The 22,406-nt window shown below is 41.5% G+C and overlaps 2 protein-coding genes across 3 annotated transcripts in view; both read right to left on the reverse strand.

The window, feature by feature from the left end:
• adcy1a (adenylate cyclase 1a) overlaps positions 1-14,895 on the reverse strand; it is a 68,187-nt gene extending 53,292 nt beyond the window's left edge. The window contains exons 1-2 of the mRNA XM_044043745.1: positions 14,346-14,895; positions 581-719 (exon numbers count right to left, since the gene is read on the reverse strand). The gene's annotated coding sequence lies outside the window, so the exon portion shown is untranslated. The remainder of the gene's footprint in view (positions 1-580; positions 720-14,345) is intronic.
• Positions 14,896-14,956: 61 nt separating this feature from the next.
• On the reverse strand, positions 14,957-21,927 carry sirt5 (sirtuin 5). Of its 2 annotated transcripts, none has more exons than XM_044043749.1 (9): positions 21,782-21,927; positions 19,960-20,063; positions 19,513-19,646; positions 18,528-18,753; positions 18,217-18,304; positions 17,775-17,828; positions 17,504-17,627; positions 16,142-16,257; positions 14,957-16,061 (listed from the first exon to the last, which is right to left on the reverse strand). In XM_044043749.1, exons 2-9 carry the CDS (start codon positions 20,048-20,050, stop codon positions 15,989-15,991), a joined length of 906 nt encoding a protein of 301 aa, XP_043899684.1. In that variant the 5' UTR covers positions 20,051-20,063; positions 21,782-21,927; the 3' UTR covers positions 14,957-15,988. The 2 variants fall into 2 exon arrangements, with proteins under 2 accessions (XP_043899684.1, XP_043899683.1); XM_044043748.1 differs by having other exon boundaries at positions 21,703-21,927.
• Between the last annotated feature and the right edge of the window lie 479 nt (positions 21,928-22,406).

Raw genomic sequence — 22,406 nt, forward strand, 5'->3', positions numbered from 1 at the left:
CACCAACACGGCGTCTGTGACACTTCTATACAGCTGCTTTAATGTCTTCTTAAAGCTCACAGCATATATACATATATATATATATATTAATAATTATATACAAGATATATATGTATAAGATAAGACAGACAGGAGAAAAAAAAGGAGTGTTCAGCAGTCGGCTGCAGCACATGAAAGGTGTGTGTGTGTGTGTGTGTGTGTGTGTGGGAGTGTTATTGAGAGATATTTTTAATTCTGTGTGTCAGCTCCTCTCACCTCCCTCAGCGAGAGATGTCGGAGAGAAGCTGAAAAACATTTCCAATGCAACTATCATTTAAAGACACACACCTAAACACACACTTGATACGGCACCGGCAGCGTCTTTTTTTTTTTTGTAAAGAAAAGTTAGAACTCAAAATGCATGAAGTGCTTTGAGAGGGACTTTTACATGAGGACGATTAAAAACCTGAATGTGATCCTGAGTGGATACAATTTGAGATTAATTTAAGAGATTGAGAAGGTGATAAAAGAATCAAAAGCTTTAGTTTGAAAGGAAAAAAAAAAGAAGGAAGCATTTAATTCTGCAGCGAGGAAATAATACCTCGGCGTGCGGCAGATGATGACACTGATGATTCCCTGCAGAGCAGCTGCAACAGACTTAATGACCGTCTTCCACACGACTGCTTTCAGGAAGAAGACGTAAAAGTCGCTGTGGACTGCAGAGTAGGATTATGGTCATCCTGGTGGAATACAGGTAAATTGATTTAGCTTACATGACCAAACATCTCAGTCACACACACACACACACACACACACAGCTGGGTCTCCACTCGGTTCAAGTGGCCAATCACGGCACTGAAGAGAGGTGAAGTGAATTCACTCTCAATGTTTCCGGTCCGTGTTTGGCTGCTCAGGTGTGACGGATATGAAGGAGACTGATGTTTTTAAACGCTCTCTCCATGCAGCAGCAGAAACTCAGCGCAGCTTCAAGGCTGTTAAAAAACACTTGGGCCGGATCCCAGAGGTGAGTCACAGGAAAAGATTAAAAACGGCTCCTCAAGTGATTCCAGCGATCTCCGTGATTTAAACGACTATAAATAAATACGTGCTTCAGGGTCGCAGATTATCATATACTGTAAGTCCTGAAATCGATCACGTGAAATGTGAGATTAAAGCACGGACTGTCAGCCTTCATTTGTCTCTGAAACACTTGTTATCTAAGCCCCGTGGCTCTCAAACTGTGGTACGTGTACCACCAGTGGTACGCGAGCTTCCTCTGGTGGTACTGTTTTACCGGTGGCACCTATTTTACAGCACCGTATTTTAATGTTGGTGATAATGGTGTCAGTGAGAGAGTTGAAAAATCCAGAAAAACACCAGTATCTGCAGCCTCCATGACAGTGAAAGGCCGGGGCAACACCAGCGTCACGTGAGTCAAAGGACAGGGTTCAAAGGTTCCTTTCTTAACTGAACCCTAGTTCGCGTAACCAGAACTCTGATCTGCACCAAAGAAGCAAACTCTGGTTCTGCCAAAACGTAGTTGGAAATGCATGACGCAGACTACACCGCAGGGTATTGTGGGTAAACACAACCACATCAAACATGCGTGTAGAACGATAGCCAGGTGAAATTGTGTATATACTCTAGTAGGATGGGCGATATATCGGTAGTAGAGTTATACTGGTATATTTTTGAAAGAGATATGTAGTTGAGACAATATCGCCATACCGGTATATTATATATTATTTCTATGTTGCCTTGCGAACGCTAAAGCCGACCGCTTCGCTCTGAGCCTACAAGCCTAGTTCAGCTGCTCAATCACGCCCCTTACATGTACGTACTACATAGTGTTCTCCCACCAACGTGACGCATCACAACAGACATTTGAATGAAAATGTGGCGGACACGGTGCAGGTGGAGAGTGAGCAGTTGGTGGCTAAGAAAAAGAATAATGGCGCTGTTATTTTCCTAAATAAAACATGTACTTTTACTTCGATAAATTTTTCTTGACCATCTTCGTTACTCGTTAAAACAAAATAAAAGTTGAGCTGGTGACGTAATGCCTGTTTGTTATCGCTAGTTTTACACACCAGCTATTAGCCGCTCAACTGTTAGCCGCACATTTCGGCTCAAAGTGGACTTAAAACACATTAGCGGCTCGTTATTTACCGTGTACGACACCGAGGCTCTGGTCTCTGGGTTTCTGGTCTGTCTCCGGGTTTCTGTTGTACACTCTGGACGCCAGGTTTCAGCTATCAGCTGTTTCAGCTTTCAGCTGAGCGGCCAACCGGTGAGCTAGCAAGGTAACCCACTTTGTTCAAAATATCGTTATAATATCACATATCGCCATTCGAACAAAAAATATTGCGATATCAGTTTAGATCCATATGGCCCAGCCCTAGTATATAGCATGTGTCGTATGTTGACATAAAACCATAGGATTTGATGCAGCTCCATGTTTTGTCTTGATGTGGACGAATCAGAAGTTTCCCTGTGTCAAACAACAGATGAGTGAGTTTTCTCGGTCATTGTTTGTCTCCTTCAGTAATTCTTGATGCAGCGCCGCCTCAGGCGAGGAGGGGAATACGTTATTCAAAAGGTTTGGTTCGTGTCACTAAAGTGTGACAGTGTGAAAGCAAACTGGGAGCAGTCTAGTGGAATCTTAAGTGTGAAACGCTTGGTCTACAAAGAACTGAATGGTCTCATCCTAGACCTATTATTAGTTCCTGATGAAGCATCCAGAGATTATCCTAACATCACGGACAGGTTAGCTGTGTGTTTCCCAGAAGCAGAACCAAACAAAGTGAAGCGGGACATTCAGTTACTCTGCTCCTGAACACCTGAGGTATGCTCTGCATTCTTGCCCTGTGTAGAAATAAACTTGCCTCGTCAGGTGTGTCACTAATCTCACATAAGAAGTGCATCTACAGTATGTACTGTAGATAGTGAGTCTGCAGCAGTTTGCTTTTGTCCATGTGATGTAAACGTTGTGATTTATCCCCGTCTGTAATCGTCCACACACACTCTTGGTTAAACACTGTGTGTTTCCAAAAGCAGCCTTAAATAAAATATATAAAATGACACGTTACGTTGCTGTAAAATGCTATAAAAGCATAGCTTTCAGGCTGTGAGTGGTTCCTGCTGCGTCTGCTACACAACGAATCTGATATGCTGTATTTATTTATATATTTTTGAAGCGGGCAACGACTCCATTACTGTGCCCATCAGCTCCCACCCATTCCTCACATGATCTGTAATTAGCCCAGACTAAATAATCAGACTGTAACGCTGAAGCTGCTGCAGAGCAGTTTTTCATTGCTTGTTTGCTGCTGCTGCTGAAGGTGGAAGTGATTGAGTAAACTCCGATACAGTGAAATTAGCCACAAAAACAAAACTTAAACAGCGGCAGTGAGAAATCGTTTTTTTTAGCAGCCCTGAAATGCAATGTTTGGAAAATGGGTTTGTTAAAATTGTCAACCTGGGCAAACACTAATCCTTCCGTCTAGTGTTTCCGTCATGGTACAATTTGGTTTGGTACAGTAGGGTAGGGTTTGGGGGTCACATGGTTGGTGTAGTGGTTGACAAGAAGCAAGAACACAGGGTCGCCAGGTTCGCGACAAACAACAAGAGCCTTTCTGCATGGAGTTTGCATGTTTTCCCCATGTCTCGTCACAAAGTCCAAAAACATGCAAAAATGGACACTGAGTGGATGGTTGTTTGTCTCTGTGTGGCCCTGTGATGGACTGTCCACCTGTCTCGGGTGTGACCTGCCTTTCGCCCTACGTCAGCTGAGATTGGCACAACGACCCTCATGTGGAGGATAAATTGGTAGAAGCTTGTGTTTGGTTCTTACTAGAAACTATATCATTGGCCAACAAGTTCAAGATAACTTTAAGATTAAGATTTTGAATGACGTTAATGTTTGGAAGCCAAGGTCGGAGTGACCTCCCCTGATCCTACCGTACCATTTTACTCTCGTACCAAAGTGTTTGGAGGGGGTATTATTTTCGTAATTTTCCTAATCGAAGCGCAAAAAATATGTCCAAGACATGTCCCCAAATTTTGGTACAAATTCTGGTTCTGATATTGAAAACCCAAAGGAGGTTTTTACAGAAATGACTAAATCACAGAAGACTGTAGTTGGAATCTCCTCATGTTTCACCCGTGTTCTGAATGAGGTTCAATAGTTCCATTATTTCTCAGATGAGGGAGGAGCCAGTGGCCAGTCTGATCAATGCGGGAGCCGAGACATAGAGAAAAATCCTGAGTGACTGCGGTCACAGTGGTCAGGGATCGACTTCACAATCAACCTGAAACATCAAATATTCAGCAGAGGCTCGGTGACACTCAGAGACCGAGACAGGGAGCAGGGACATGATGTCCTCTCTCCTTGTCTGTGTCTGTTTACTTGACCATAACAGGACCTCATGGAGACCAAAAACCTGGTCCTAATGAAGCAGAACGTCTCTTTCTGAAGAACAGATTATGATTAGGCTGTCCAAATGGATGGAAGTCAATGCAGTGTCCTAAAAAGAATAGGTGTGAGTGTGTGTGTGTGTGTGTACTTAAAACTGGCACTTATCCCCAACAGATTATTGCACCACACATCAAATATTAAAGCAGAGGTGTGAATTATTGATTCCAATCAATGTTTGGAGATCAGAGTGCTCAGCTGGCAGAGGAGGAGCTAATGAGTGGAGGGTAAATTAACCACTGTGCAGAACTGAGAGCCTCATATACACTGCTGCTACTGCTGCACTGACTCTTTGACACACATAACCTTGGTGACTAATGGTCATCGAGTCGACGTACGTGATGAGGAGTGCCAGGTTAATTCTCTCTGCAGTTGTCCCTTCAGATTGCATGAATTAGTCTTTTTTCTGCTTCAGGACCACAAGCCAAAACCAAAACCATAACAATAACCATAACCCTACATCAACAAACTCAGCTGTAACTACACTGGAGATGAGACATTTCTCTCAGGAACAAGTTCTCTTGGAGAACATTGGAGAAAATAAAGATGATTTGGTCTCATGTTGACCCATCTATCTATCTACCTAATATTTTTGAATTGAAGTAGTTAACAGCACTACAGAGCAGTAGGAAATACGATAATGTTACCTTTTAAAACCAATACATGCAAATTTCGATTTGGCAAAAGTTCACTAAACTACACTGTTCCAACACTGTTTATCCAATCTGAACAATACACCGTCAAAAAACCCTGAGAGTCGCCTCATGACCGCTCCTTTATTTTAAAATCAATTGTGCTGGAAGACAGAGCAAGCATCACACACACACAAACTTCTTTTTGTATCCAAGCGAGGACGCATCATGCACATAATTAGCCCCTTAACCATCACAAGTACCTAACCGTACAACCAGGTCTCAACACGGAAAACATGACTTTTTTTTTTTACACTTTTTGGATCACACAAAGATATAAATACACTCACAGACCATTCCATTTCAGTCATTTGGAGGTCAATGACAGTTAACCGGAAGCTCAGGAGGATCAGGTTTTGGTTTCCATTAGGACCACTGGTCAGTATTTATGCCAGAAAAGCTCCTGAAGAGGCAACAACCACACACACACACACATGCAGAGAGAGAGAGACAGAGAGAGAGAGGGTAGAGCAGCTGTGAGCCTCACATCTGATTATGTTATTGACACTGGGCAGGAAGCACAAGTGTAAACGTGCCTCGTCGGAGTGTAAAATACACAGAGGACGACGCAGCTCCATCACATTAAATGACATAACTAGTTTACATCACCGCTGCTTTACTGCATGCAGGGAGGAGAAGTGACAGATTAGCACACAGCGGAACCGCGCGATCCATAAATCAGTTTGTTTTTGGAGCAGAGCTGCTCATGCGGCACTGCCATGGTTCACCAGCCTCGTTGTGTCTGAATGTCTCTCAAACCCCAAGGGCCTGTGCTACAACTGATGATTAGCATTTACATAATGAGCTAAATGTTAGCTGCCACCATAAAATGCTACTCCTCAGCTGCAGGGGGCAAGATGACCTCCACAGCAGCGAACACGGAGACTCTGGGACAAACGGAGACGTGGTGGAACGAATGGTGGGTTAACACTTCATTTAATAATATATTCTTCTGTAAATCCTGCAAAATAATGCATCTATAACTCATCTAGAGTCTAAGTGTTGTGTCTAAAGATTGGTATCTTATTCCTGTGACTGCAGTTATCGTATATCGTATGACCACACACACACAACTCCTCAGGTCTTGTCAACACAGAAAATGGTTTCACGACATGATCTTTTTCTTTTCTGTTCTGAAAGTGTTTTCTGTAAAGAACTCCCCCCCCATGACCACATAAATACACCAAATACACAGTACAAGGTCCACAATAGGGATGCACGGATCCACTTTTTGTCACTTCCGATCCGATACCTGAATTTGGATATCTGCCGATACCGATACTATTCCAATATGGATGCTCTGTTTGCTTTAATATTATCATCATTTTTGTTGATTTTATATAAGGCTGTAATAAACTCCTTTATACAGGCAAGTATGATATGTACAAACATATGCATGTATGTCCCAAGAGGATTTACTTGAGGTAAGTATAAGGTCAGAAAAATAAGTATGAATAAGAAACTGCCAGGGTTTCAAATTGAATTGAATCAATCAACATGTAGTTTTGGTTTAGCAAGGTTTAATTTTCAGTTTAAAACTTAGCCGACATTAATAAATAGGGCATTAATAAAAAAGTATGCCTCGTCTGACCTTGTACGTCCCCAGCACTATTTATGATCAAGAATTTTGTCCCCACCACTTTTTATCAATTTATCATTAATGAAGAAAAAAAGTTGGGGGCAGGAGAAGGCGCTGCAAGTACACGTCCGCTGTAAGAACAAGTAGATGATGACAAAGAAAGAAATGGGGCAATGACATCATAGTTTTCCCCAGAAGATCATTTTAAATTAGTCCCACAGCGAGGATAGTTACAGTGTTGCAGCAGTAAAGAAAGTCGAGGTTAAAGATAATAAAAACGTACAGTTTTTAAAAAATATAAAAATTCTATACTCAAAATCGCAAGGGTGACGTTTTAAGATTTTTTCACTCGGGCTCCCAAAAAAAAAAACGATGGTTCCACGAGGATAAGACGCTGATACGATACTAAACTTCTCCCAAACTCAACCTCAGTCTTCATTAATCTTGTTCCTCACATCACAAACACACATCCTTTGACTCTCGTTCCTTCAAAAAAGAAACACTGCCTCTCCCTCTTCTCTTCCTCCTCCTGCTCTTGGTCACAGTCTCAAACACAGACAGCCTGGAATACACACTCAGATCTGCTTGTCACTTCACATTTCCCTCGTCATTGTCTTCTTTTTCCCCTTCCTCTCTACCTCTACCTCTGTCTGTCGTTCTCTTCTTCATAATCTCTCCATCAGTCCATTTCATCCCCAGCCTCATGCGACTGTGTACCAGTCAATAGAGATTTCCTGCTTTTAACTCCACTGCTCAGGAACCGAGGGACAACAAGAGGACGGGGGGGCTTTAAATCTGAGGAGAGGGGGCTCTAAATGTAAACAGTGGCACACAGAGCAGCTTAAGAGGGCTATAAATAGAGTGATAGAGCAAATAGAGTGAGAGAAAGCTTTGCTTACGGAATAAAAATTGCTCCCGACAGTCAGGGATTAGTGCTTCCCTGGAGGATTTTCACTCCAAAGCCCAATCTGGGGCGATTGGGATGAGCAGCAGCTTCAGTCATCTTGACTCAGTGAAGCTCTTCCCTGCCCGAGCACAGAGAGACACAGACGCCTGCGAGTCAACACGCAAATGCATAAATGTAAGACTGTAAATACAAACACGCACACAGACGCAGGCGGTGAAGAAGAATAGAAGTCATATACGATGGAAATTTAAACGATGATCCTGTACAGACGCTCACACACATTTAAACTACGGAGATAAACATTCATTTCATTCATTCATCCATCTCCACATGAGGGTTGCAATCCCAGCAACCACTGAGTCACACACTGGACAGATCGCCCATGGAAAATGGGGCAAAGAAAAATCTACATTTTGGATATTTTAAAGCTGTATAAGCATATATTTTTTGGTCACTAAGGGATAAAAGGCGCTTAAACCTTTCTGTTGTCATGCATTCTTCTCATTACCGTAACTCCGAAACCGTTTGTGACTGGGCGATTTGTCCAGACCCTCATGTGAAGGATAAAGGGCTAGAAGATGGGATGGATGGATCGATATTGGAAAGCAGAGAATATTCTTGTCATTAGGGTAGAACCTCAGGACTTCCACTGTCTAATCACAGACGAGATTCAACATCACGTTGCACGTTTGTGGCGTCAGCTAAATATAGATATGGAAAGATGAAGTTATCTTGGAAAATGGAGCAGAAGAACTCACTCATTGAACATTTTTTGACAATTCTACATCCATAAAATTTAAAATAAACCCAGGCAGCCTCATTATCTTGGTCATAAGCGGGTTAAACTGAGTTCCAGCATGTCGCTCCAGAACTCACACACACAAACACAGAATAAAACATACACAGGTAACGTGATGTCCATTAAATGACTTATGGGTTCAAGAGGAGAAGGGTGTCATTTCTGCCACTACTGCTCGGCGTATTCAAGTGGAACTCATAACTGTGACATGGGAAGTCGTGTACAGGAAACATTGGTCTCTGAGCTATCAGGAAAATGTAGAACACAAACAACACGAGAGCAGCTAATAAAACAGATGCTTGGGAGAGTGATGTCACTTTCTGCTCAAGACACACAGAGCTCTCCTCGTTCCGTGGTGTCTCAGAGAGCAAAGCAAAAATGTTGCATATTGGAACTTTAAAGTGAGACGTGAGCAGATCTGAGACCCGTGAAGGTCTAAAGGCTAACGACGGAAACAAGCAAGTATCACGATCTGTTCCAACACATGCAACAACATCGGGGTGGACAAAAAAAATCAATCTTCTAACACCAACGACGGCGTATGACTGTGAGAAGATTAGCTTCACGACAGTTTCAATCCATTGGTGACCGATGGACAGATTTGAAATAAGCAGGACCGAGGAGGAGGATATGAAGCTAGCAAACAGGATTACGCTAATCTATTTGAGCTATGGTGGGAGGGGCCAAATCTGAACAAAAGAAGAGAGGCCAGAGTTGAAGGCTTTGATGTTGAGCCGTGAAAGAGGTTGCAGACAGAGCAGATGAATATCCTACTGCAAAAAAAAAATAATTTGTGGGGGTAAACCACATATTTTGGTAACATTGTTGTTATAAAGTGGAGCCTGTCTTTTTTTATCTGAAACAGAAACTGCAAAGACATAAATTGGTAAAACTTGATGTGGACATGCAGAAACAGAATCTACAGACACAGAACAGTCATATTTCTGTCCAACTGATGTCCAGTGTTCACTCTGTTTTGGTCTCCACCATCTGCTGAGGGGGTGAAAAAAAAAGACCCTTTTTTTTTCACACTACAATTAGCATAGAGTAAACCTGAGACTCGTGAACCTGAGCGAACTCGCTGAAAAAGACAATTAACACCATTTCCACTGCAATGTTACAAATGCGTCAGAAGAAAAAAGAAATGAGTAGGAGGAAGGAGAAACTGGGAGAGAGTGTTACGGTGGTTACTCTTCTGGAAACTTAACTCCACTCCCTCTCTTTCAGTTCATCTAACATTGAGTGCTGTCTCAAGGTGTTAAAGCTAAGGTTACTTCCAAACATTCATGACTAATGTGTGGAGGTCGAACGCATTTGCATCGCAGCTAAAAATTAACACACGTCTTTCCTTCCAAACCATGTGGACCGCAGCCAAAAAGTCATTTAATCAGGGAGTGAACGCCAATTAAACACATTCCAAATTGGTTAAAAAACTGAATTTAAATCTGGCTTTTAATCTTGTTGTTTTTGACCTTGTGAGAGCATCTTTGCTAAAATAGTCCGAGAATACTTTTGTCTTAAAGACTGATGGCTAAAAAAAACCATAAAACTGAGAAAATCTGATTTCAAATCTCCGGGGTCACTACAACAAAGTGGTTTTCTTATTAGATAAATGTTCCATTTACATATGAGTGTACGTGCAGAGGCCCATGCACCTCATTACGGCTCAGTGGCGTGTGAGAAATAAGGTGGGAAGAGTCTATACAGTAGCAGAGCTGCAGGCTGAGGCGCTGCTGCACACATCTTAGTTCCCACAGCAACACATTAGCACGCCACTCTAACATGGATGAGCAAGTAAACAAAATCTCTGTGCGTGTCTGTGTGTTTATATCTCTGTGAGGTCTGGTTTTAGGGTGAGGGTCAGAATTTCACTTTTTTTTTCTTTGGTTTTTGAGTTTTCATTATTTTATTACAATTAGAGCATTATTATTATTATAATTATTATTACTATTATTAATTAGAGCATGTTGCTAAATTAACACTACAATGCTGCTTTTCCATTACATGGTCCCGGCACGACTAAACTTGCCTCGGCCTAGCACGGCTCTACACTGTTTGATTGGTTTTCCATTATAATATAGCATGGGTCATCACAGCACGGCTGCATGAAATCGGCGTGACTTTGTGTTGTTATTACGGTAATTTCACTTTTCGCTGTTTCAGGAAGCCGGTGAATCAGCGTCTCTGTCACCAGAGAGGAGACATACAGTAAGTTTTCATTTTGTGGCCTGTTTTTGGACATTGAGACAAAGACTCAAACAAATGTAATTTTAAATACATCTTATACTGTTTAAATTTCTAATTAAACACGCAAAATCTGGGATTCATGTACGACAATGGTGTTTTCTTTGTTAATCAACTATTTTAACATGCAGTAAAATGCAAATCACTGGCAGATATTGGATGAAAAATGGGCAAAAGCAACTTACTCACGGGACATTTTCTGGCCCTTTTATGGTTAAAATAAGCAGAAAAGGTCCAGACAGACATTTTGAGGCTTAGGTATTAAAGGGTTAAGTCTTTTTAATTGATCTACAGTTCGGCATTGTTCGGTTACATTCCTGATTCTTCCAGTGACGACACTTTCTGACCAATCAGTGACCGGCAGTCTGATGACTTCCCGAGCTCGATATTAAGCAATGTTAAAAAATATCACAGCAGCTCCACAAACGTCATCATCAAAATACCTGAGATGAATTTTAGTGACGGAGGCAGCAGCGGATAAAAGGTGGATTCTGTAAAATCGCTGCTTTTCTCAATGGATATTGGAGCAGGGACATTTACAAAATAAAACAGACTTCAGTTGCCGGTCAGAAAAGATAAAATGGCAAGCATATTGTTAAAATATCATTTGTCACAGCCACCACTGATGTATCTGTACCTCAGTAAACCACACTTGTACCACAAACCTGTATCATTGTAACCATAGGCGACAATTGACTATCTTTAATTTTTAAAATCATTTAAAAAGTATTTTAACTTTCTATAAAACGAAAGAGAGTGTAGCGAAGTGCAGTATGAAGGCCTCACACTGCAGATTTTTCCTCACCAGAGAGAATAAAGTACAAGTTCTCCTGAGTGTGAATGAAAAATCAATAGCTCTGAGAGTTGTGGGTGCAGGTGCGTTGGTGGTGGTTGGTGGTTTTGGGCACCAGTGAAATCACAGCTCAAAGTTAATTCACTTTTACAGTTTGCCAAAAAAAAATATGAATGAATAAAATATGAAGATGCTCTAGTTTGCAAAGATGCAAAGATGGAGGGAAAAGAAATATCCTGAGTGAAGTCTTTCATACAAACACTGTATGTTGAATCATGTGGGTCAATTGGGTTAAGTCATTCTTGGATGTCGGATATTGAACATCAAACTAGAAAGAAAGTGCTCAGTGCAGTTTTTTTTGCCTTGAAAAATATAACTTTAAACTAATAGTTTTCATGTTATTTTCCCTACTTTAATGAAGCGGAGAGCGACAGGAACAAATTATTTTAAAGAAACAGACAAACAGGAGCTCCTGTCCGTCAGAGGTCACACGTGGACAACACAGCTCATAAAAGCTGGTAGTGAGCGAGGGAAAAATAACCGTACTGATGTGACATTGATAGACATATTTACCAGAAAAACACTGTGATTCCTCGCTTCACTGCTACACTTCCAGTTGTAGTGCGAGCGACGACCTGCCATCGCTTTATTAAGACAGAGTACAACAGAACACAGGATAGAAAACACAGAGAATTGCTAAGAAACACTGTCGCAAATTAAAAAAAAGAGAATTTTAAAACATTAACATGTTCTCATACTGGCTGCATGACATAACAACTCCACCAAGCTGGCTCAAATTGGAACAGGAGGATTCCCAACCTTAATCGGTGTCATCCTACTGTCACCCTGCACTATTGAAAAATCCCTATATACAGTGGAATAGGTGACCTGTATATTGGTGGCAGATTTCACACAATTACATAGTAAATACAAATGATCAGGTGGCAACTTCTTTAGATATTCACAAATTAGAGACGAAACATGAGAAAACACCGGCTCTCGTCTTGATAAATGTCTCCGTCTAAATCTCACACTCAGGAAAGTCATTATCTTGTTTGTAAATTCAAGGACAGAATGTGCTGACATAGCTTAAAATGGGAGGGTAACGCTTGTCTCCGCCCACGACGGCATCCACATTGATTGATTTGCAGCAAATTTGGAATTTTCATTTCCCAGACATCACGTCGTCATTTTCTCTCTCGTCTTAAGTTTACTTGCTCGTCGTTCTGCACTGAATCTCACGTCAACAGCAGAGAGAGACGGTGGACATTGTCCACAACACGGCTAGTAATTATGTGTAGGCCTAGTCTACGTTCATCAAGCAACGCAGGGCATGAAACAGTAGGTGGCACCATAACAAACAAGGTAATACATTTACCTAAATATCAACTTCATTATTTACTGCACAAAATTCAAGCACTTTCAATGACCCGATGTCTGCTTCGGGTGATTTTAAGAAACTTTTTGATGGCCGTACTTTTTTTTTATTCACAAACTTTCAAGGATTCCAAGGACCCATGGGAACCCTGTTTAAAGTTTATTAAAATCACCTTTCTCAAATCTGTCTCTTTGGTTTTCCAAACATAAATAAATAAAAATCATACGTGGCACTAATCGTCTTCCACAGTTGACCGATGAAGGCTGTGTTTACAAAATAAAGGACTTTTATTTCAGGCAAATTACACTCTGACCCACATTTTTCCTTTCCTTATGTCTCTCTCTGACAGGCGGAGCTGGGCAGGGCAACTCAGATTGGTGTGAAATCGCTGCCTAACAGCCGGGAAATTGGCTCTGTTATTTGTGGAGCAGAGTCATCGGGGACTGTCGGACCATCATCCTCTCTCTAATGAGCAGGTGATGGAGGCGTAGCTTTGGGAGGAGGAGGAGGAGGATGAAGGGGTTGTGTGGCGTCTCAAATGCGGCACATGTTCAGCTGAGAGCAGAGAGGGAGGGGAACACTGAGACAGGTGGAGGACGGAGAGCAGGCGGAGGCTAATATGAATGTTGCCATCAGATTAGGCCAATATTAAAAACGTCTGCTCCAACACCCTGCACTCCTGCCAATGAGCGTTAACAGAGCCTGGCCTGAGCACAGTGTGTGATGGATGTGTGGGGTAAACCGTGTCCTCAGCCAAAGCAAAAAAACATCACCTTTACAGACCAGTAATTCCCAAGCTCACACAGTGTGACACATTCTCACAAACCTTTATCCGTCATAAAAGCAGCACAACAAGCAGCCTGATGGCGGGTCAACATCACAATAAACAACACTTCCATTTCTCCCCTCTTGAAACAGATGCCTACATGGAGTCTGCTCATGTGTCTTCCTCTCTCCACTGTTGCCATGTGTTCGATTACTGTGGCAACTGATGAACTCAAAGCAGCACTTCTTATTCTGACTGAAACCATTCAAAATGGATCTGCTTCATCTGACAAGCAAAACGATCAAACCTGACTGAGGGAGTGTTTGTGTGTATACAGCAGCAGTGCAGAGTTGCAGAGGTTTATCAAGCTTTTTGTGGACTTTTTTTTTTAATGGATCTAGTCTTCCAGTTCTCCGAGGAGCTAAAGGAAGAAGTAAAAAATATACTGAATAGTTACCTGGGGGAAGAACCTGTTTGGATGGAAGTCTATGGTTTATCACTCGGTTTATAACAATCGTCTCAATCAGGTCTTCTTCTATAGCACATGATGTCAACGTTGTAAATTATGTTCCCATTCACAGGTGGACACCAGTGTGATCGTCAGCTGGTCATACCCAATAGGAGCCGTCTGTGAAATTCCATTTGCTAAATTGGCAAATTGGAGGCCAATAAATCGCAATTCATAAGTGGAGTTCAGATTCAGTGCTGCAATAATAAGAGTGTGATGTTACTACCTGCAACTTGAACTGGTGTTCAACTTCTTTCTTTCAGTTTCTCGGATCATCGGCCTCCATCTTGTCCTCTTCTGTAACACCAACTGTCCACATGTCGTCCTTCACAACACCCATGAACCTTCTCTGTGGTCGCAGCTCCATCTCCTCAACCTCTGCACGTGAACCAAACCATCTTAACCTCGACTCTTCTGACATTTACCTCCAAAACCATTGAACCCGTCCGTCCTGGTCACTCCGGCATCTTCAGCTCTGCCACCTCCTGTTGTGTAGACTGCGCCACCTCCTTCAAGCACTTGTTATAAAACTACAAATTACGTAATTCTACTTTTTTTTTGGCTGATTAAAACATATTTGGATGTGAAGAGCCAGCTGACTGAACAGTAATACATAGAAACACTGCACTGGACTTAATCTCTAGTTTATGCTGAGGTGATGGACAGTTTTTTGGACAGTCGGGGCCTTGAGCAGCGAGTGTGTCACACACAATCATGTCTTTGTTAAAACATACACTCACCTTCACACTGCGTACACACACCACCTATGGCTTATTATTATTATTATTACCATTTCTGTTGCATCATATGTAGTTAATGCAGTATTTTACACTCATGTGTTTATAGGAGCATTTATTTATTTATTTCAGTGGATAGAATTTCACATCACCGAGCACCAGTCTTGTCACATGCATCCCTGGTTTGTTTACCTTGTTTACCTGGAGTTGACTCATGGCCTCTGGAGCAACACTGACACAAACACATCACACTCACATCCCAGGCAGAGCTCACATACAAGGAACTATCGTGGGAAATAAACTAGGCTGCAGCGAGACACTGCCCCCTAGTGTCCTGCCTTCAAAGTACATGTAATGCAATAGGAGTGATAGAGTGGAATCTGCCCGTGGTGGAGATGATGTTAGGAGAAGCCAGTGCTTTTCACTTCAACCCAATAAATATTAATTTAGTGAATTTAATTCAACAAATACATATTTTTAATAATTATGCCAAAGTTGGCAGCAGGGGACTCGTGTGATTTGGCACCACAGTGATATTTTTTTAAGGGTCCAGTGTGTAAGAATTAATGTCATCTAATGGTGAGACCACAGATTGCAAAAAGAAAGTGAGAACTCTTCTGCTCATTCTTACCTTTACCGAGTCCTCAGAGAAGTACGGTGGCCTTCACAATCCAGACTCTTCACAACAACTCTCTCTCTCTCTCTCTCTGCTGTCGCTTTGTCTGTAGAAACATGTCAACGCAAGACGGCGGCTACTGTAAAGCAAGGCCTTTGCTTTAAGTACATATTATAAGGCTTATTCTAAAAGCTAGGAAAACCAATTGCTTATTTTAGAGTTATTATAAATCATCATAAATGTTACACACTGGACTTTTAAAACGAAGTTTCTTATAATATCCTTAAAAAAATCCACTTGAAAATGCCAAATTCACTCTAAATGTTAACTACTGATGCTACTAGTCATATTTATGAAGTGGAAAATATCATCTCTGTGGACAAACTCGTGGACCATCTTCTCAGTTTCACATATGTACATTTCCACATAATCCGTGTTGGGTTTTCATGACTGATCGTACTTGTACTAATGAAGTCCTCCAGTGTTTCACACTCCTGTCGGTAGTTTTTTGTTTGTTCAAAGTTGCTCGGACTCGTGGCGAGCGAGTGCGGGTGGTAACGTGGTCCCACAGGGGCCGTGGAAGTGGAACCTGAGACAACAGAGATGAAAAGATGTAGAAACTATAACGTGGAGAAGTTACATGTGTGTGATAATGTGTGTGGGACGCACTTGAAGTTCATGGTGGCCGGTGTGTGTTCCATGTTAAATTCAGCCACGGGGACGCGTCTGGCTGCCACCTGAGGAGCAAACATGGCTGCTGGATACACGACTGACGACGTACCAACCTGCAGAGCCACAACATTTATTAAAAGTATTGAGTACTGAGTTTAAATCATGACTGAAAGGCAAGCGAAAAAAAGAAAGTGACCAGTGACTGATGAGCATCTTTCTGAGCAAGGTACCATCCATTTTCTATGGGTCGCGGGGGAGCTGCGCCAATGTCAGCTGACGTAGGGCAGCGATATGTGGGGTCTGGACAGGTGGCCAGTCCATCGCAGGGACACAAACAACCATCCACTCTCACACCTCTACACTACACCAACCATGTGAGTTAGGGACTATATTAAGGGAATTTCGTCCTGCGCCCATCGTAAAGTTGGTCAAATCAGAATATACACTAAGAGTCAACCAAGAAGATGGTAACCATGGAAACTTGCTTGAGGTTATATGAGGATATCGCCAATACCCATACATGTACAAGTCAGGGCTCAAAGAATACAAGGACACACAAATGAGGGCAATTTCCTGCTTGTGGCCTCGAGAACTATTGTTTTTTATGCTTATTTATTTTGCTCAATTAATAAATTTTATATCTATGGATAATATTATGTTAATTTCACCACAGAACAGACTATATGACCGCTGCAGTGGGGCAAAAGGAAAGACACATATGTCAGTATATGTATCTCTGTTGGCTCAAGCACTCAGCAATTGGCAAATCTCTTTCACGATATTATATGTTTATTTCAACATAAAACACGACTTTTTGGTCCAGCGCAAAAGTTAGAATATCTACTTCCCGGGTGGCGTTGGTATCGCGACGTTATCTCTGTTTTATTGGTTCCACTGTCCTAATCTGTTACAAATATTTTCACTTACAACATTAACAATTTTAACATTTTCAAGACTTTTGAAAGGGAGATTTAAGACTTCTGAATACTAATTAAGGCCTTGTTTTTAGATTTATGAATTCAGTGTCTTTTTAAGGTTCCGCAGGAACCCTGTACAGAGCAATTTTCTAGTCTTGATGACCACTCACAGCTGCTTTACACTACACTTTTCATACAGCACATCTATGTGCACCACATTTTCAAACCACATATCTTTCATAATCATTCACACGCTGCTGGCACAGCTGTCAGGAGACATCTACTTAAAGCGTTGTTCGAATACTCTTTCTCTGTCTTGTGCACCAGAGACGTGCAGAAATAAATCTCTGGATTACACCTTGGACTGATGTTTTTATTGTGTAGATTAAGATGGGTGTGTATTCAAAACCCCACACGTGACGTCTCACCCACTGTCACTCACCACAAGGCAGAGGTCACAGCTGTCCAGCACTTGCTCTGCACTGGTGAGGATGTCGGAGTCCAGAGTCTCTCCAAACCAAACCACAGCTGGTCTGAGAAGACCACGACAACCTGTCTGCTCACACCTGACACACACACACACACACACACACACACACACACACACACACACACACACACACACACACACACACACACACACACACACACACTGTCAAAACAAATCACTTAATTTGAAAAAGAGCACAGCACTAAGACGGAGTGTTTTCTACCTGGGCAGCTGCTCGACAGGAATCTCGGCATCATGTGTGTCTGGGCTTGGAGCTCTGAGGAAGCAGATTGACAGAGAGGTTAGAGGTCACCAGAACACCTTAATAAACACTACCTTCCTAAAACTGTGTTACCAAAGCAGAATTATGACCAATTTATGCTCAATCTAAACTGCAGTGCATGGAATATAACAGTGAGACAACAGTCAGTTATCAAAAACATCAATTGAAAATGTCAGAGTTTTAAATGACATTTCATTTTGAATCAGTTCTCCTTCTCTCTGCGTCATCGCACGTGCTGTAGCTCCGTGACAGCAGCGCGACAGCGACGACCGCCCCGCTCTCTCTGACATTTTGTGCACAAATGAAGGTGATCTGTATCTCGACAAACACGTTTACAATTACTGCGGAGGAAATCACAGCAAAAGAAAAAAAAAGGGCTTACCCTTTACCCGCCAGAGCAGCGCAGATGGGTCTCCTGTGATTGGCTGCTTCATGACCACAGCTCATACAGCGGGTCTTAAACAGACTACCTGGTTTTCCAAAAATAGAAAGAAGAGAGAGCGATTAATGGATTAAAGGAGATGGGCAGACAACACAAATGGAAGGGTTAAAATATTTAGATCCAACTGTCACTTTCATTTTCCTCATTCAAATCACGAAAAAAAAACCTGTAATATAATATGTAATAATATGAAATACAATGTTCTCTAGCAAAAATGCAGGGTTTAGGCATCTTCGCTCTGTTCTACTTGCCGTGAAGTTCCAGGACATTCTTGGATCCAGCGCCTCGATGGAGCTCGTCGATGTTCTGAGTGATGACGGTGACCTTGCGCCCCTGCTTGGCGAGGCGCTCCTCACACCCTGCGATTGCCAGGTGAGCCTGGTTGGGATTTTTGGTGATCATGACCTCGCGGCGGTAGTGATAGAACTCCCACACGCGCGAGGGATTCCGAGAAAAGGCCTCTGGAGTGGCCAGCTCCTAGAATCACAACAGATAATTCACACAGAATGATTCGTCGTGTAAAACACTGTCCATTTATCTTCAGAAATCCTTCTTACTAACTTTAAATGTCTCCCCGAAATTGCAAGAGCTGGGTTGAGGGAGCATTTGTGTGTAAACAGTGGCACACAAGGGTAGGCGGGGACAAGAGGCATTTTCTAACTTATCAAACTACTGAACTGGGTTTTTCTAAGCAGTAGAATTCACGTCTGAAACCTTTTTTCGTGGACACTTTGTTTGTGTTTGCAGTCGACTCACTTTACAAGAGCAATTTTATCGTCGTCTCCAGCTGGATATAAATGACGGAATGTTGCCGGGGCGACACAAGATCTAAACGCAGCTATACTTAGAAACGCAGAGTGAGTCGTGGGTGAAGTCATTTGACAAAATGTTTGAATCAATTTAGCGTTTGTTTAAATTTAAACGTGAAACACTACTGCTGTTGTAAATTTGAAAAATCACGTGTTACATTAAAAGTTTAATTTAAATCATGAGAAACGTGAGATAAATTATAGTAAATTCAAGGTCTATTATGTGATTTTTATATCTTATTTGTCTTATTTATCTCTGATCTACAGCGCTTTGTTTCAGCTTTAAATAAAGTTGGATTGGATAGATTTTTCACCAGATGCTATCCTGCTAATTATGCATTACAAACATAAAGGCAAATTAAAAACAGGCAACAATTCAACATTAATGCATTTGGACAGGTGGTAAAGGGCTCAGGTTTGTGTTTACCTGCGCCTGCCACTTCCTCCAGTAGCCTCCTGCTCCTCTGAAGGTGGGGACTCCGCTCTCAGCACTTACACCTGCGCCAGTGATGATAGCTATGTTCTTGGCTTTGGAGAAAATCTCCCTGAATGCTGCCAGGTCTGGACAGAAAAAACAAAAATCATAGCACAGTGTTTTAATAAACAAAGCTTATATATTTGTGCATAGTTAATAAGGCTACGTTCCAGGCTAAAGTGTCTCATATATAAAATTGTCCACTCATATTTCAGAGCTGTGTAGACACAGAAATCCATTCAGTCCACATTAATTGCAACATTCAAATGCGGCAAATGTGCTGCCTTTAGGAAGGACAGTGGATAACAGATGCAAGACACTTGTAATTAAGAATGCCAACAATATCTATTTATCTCAATGTTTTTTATTTTCAGAATGAGGATGTAAACGGGAGTTTACCTGAGCTGGGTCTGGCCATGACTTGGCAGCCCCAGGGTTTTCTCAGAAGGCCAGAGTTCAGTCTTATGACCATAAAGGTGAACTGCTGCATCACACTTTGGGACCTGGAAACGAAAAAATAGAAATTTATTCAGAATAAAACACACCAGCTGACTTCTGCTGTGGGAAGTCACACCAGTTCTTTGTATAGACCTGATTCCAGAGTGGTGAATCTGGTCTATAACCTATAAAACAAGCACTGAGTCACTAAATTCAACTCTAAAATTTACTGGAAGCCATTGTTAGTGACACGAACATGTCATACTTCCTTTTCTAGTCAAGAGCTGTGACAGCTGTTCTCCACAGTAAGTGCTGTTTGGATAATCCTGCGAAGGAGCAATATATATTTTAGTCTTTGTCAGCTGGGGACCTCAGACCATCTTCTGCAGGTCTCCTTATTCTTCTGGCCTCTGATTAATCTGGGACCAACAGATGCCTCCATACATGTATAAGAATCTAAACATCTCTCAAGAGCCTTCAATGGAGAGTTGGTGTTTAAATGAAGAAAGGGTGTAGAACAATGGATTTATGCAGAGCCAGTGTGTGTGTGTGTGTGTGAAGGTTCTCCGTAATCCAGGTCATAGCCATCATCAGAAATTAGCTGGATTTACTTGAGCTAAGTTAAACAGTTAATAACAACTTCCTGTTGGATGAAAATCTTCAACTTAAGCCTGTCCAGTTGTCCACAGCTAACTACTGAAGGCAGAGTCAGTGTGTTACATACAGGAGACAAGGTTTAATGCTCTACACAGGGCCCAAAAGAAATCACTACTCACATTCCTACTGTTTGCTGTGTGTGTATGTATATGTGTATACGTATATATATATATATATACATACATACACATCTCCTACATGCAACAACTCAAATCTTAGTAGCTGTCTTAAGTGTATGCCTTTCTTCTTTCAGGTAGTCTCCTTTGTTCCTAGTGTTATGATTTGAATGTGTTCTGACTGAAAGTGTTGTTTGTTGTTTGCCTGTGCCAATGTTTAGACTGTTTGAAATAAAGTTTATTATAGATGCAGTCTCCATTCACATTAAAACAGGGGTCTCAATTAAAGATATTCATATTCAGTCATGATCAACATATTTGATATTTAGAGTTCACATTATTGGGTTCAATAAAATATAAGATGTAAATCAATGTATAAATAACAAAAACAGACAGAAATTAATTATTACAACTTGGTATGAAGTAGCGACCACATGTAATCGATTGGGGGAGACAATTTGAGGCCTCAATGCACAAATCGTATTATGAATAAGTCTCTGTACCAAGTACCATGTATACGCCACAAAAATCCCAAACTATTCCTTTAAAACATGCACTATTCGGCTACAGTAAATGTAATATTTCACATCCGGGAGCTACCTTTGATGGGAGGAATACATTAAGTTGTGAAGTCATGGAAATTATGATTAGTTATAGTTATAAATCATTAAATGTAGAAACGCTTGTGTTAATATTTGTACAACACAGCCACTTTTAAAGGAAGTCGCGAAGGTTCCAGAAGGTCACACAGTCTCGGCGAAAGTTTAAAGGTCAACTTAATTAGCACCAAGCTATGTACGACACGTGACAGTAGTGTGTGGAGCTAGTTTAGTGTCAGTTAGTGACAGGTAACTTCCACAGCGGTAAATACGCAGCCAGTGTTATGTCAGGAATGCTAGCAGTGAGCTAACAAGCGAAGTAGCTCAGTTACCCCCAAGAAAGCGGTGAGTGAAGCGGCGCTAGCCGCGGCACAGCTCGGTGTGAACACAGCGCGTCATGCCGGTAGTTACGTGATATTCCCGGGGAAGAGCCGCGTCCTTTCTCTGAAAAAGTTGTCGCTGCTTAACGTCTGTTAACAACCAAGTTAGTTTATTAAAAGCTGAGAAGGGACCAGGAAGTTCAATCTCAGTTTGGGCGTTTCTCATTGGTGAATAAGTTCAGCTGTGGATGACACGAGTCAATCAGAGTGAACAGCGAGGCAAAAAACAACACCCTGAATTAAAGGAATATTACATATGGCCAGCAGAGGGAGCACTTACACCACCTCCTCAAGTGCATACATTTCAAGGTCCCAAAAACGTTTATATTATTATATTATTGAATCAATCAACTTCTCTTGATTGTAAACCTATTGATCTGTTCATGAATTGATTGTGTATAAGATTCAGGATTGCTTTATTTTTATCTAAATTGAAATAAAGATAGAAATAAAAGTAAATAAAATAAAAAAAGTGAAGTATATAAAAAACTACACAATAATACATAATCAAGCTACATATGCACATATGTACACATGTATAATATTAAAAAATATTAATAACTTTGTACATAAAGATGGGAAAAAACAGGAGAATATGTAGACCCTTCATCACTACCACAATAGCGCCCCCTAGTGCTACACACACACACACACAC

The sequence above is a fragment of the Solea senegalensis genome, linkage group LG14, assembly GCF_019176455.1.
Source record: "Solea senegalensis isolate Sse05_10M linkage group LG14, IFAPA_SoseM_1, whole genome shotgun sequence".
NCBI classification, from domain to species: Eukaryota; Metazoa; Chordata; class Actinopteri; order Pleuronectiformes; family Soleidae; genus Solea; species Solea senegalensis.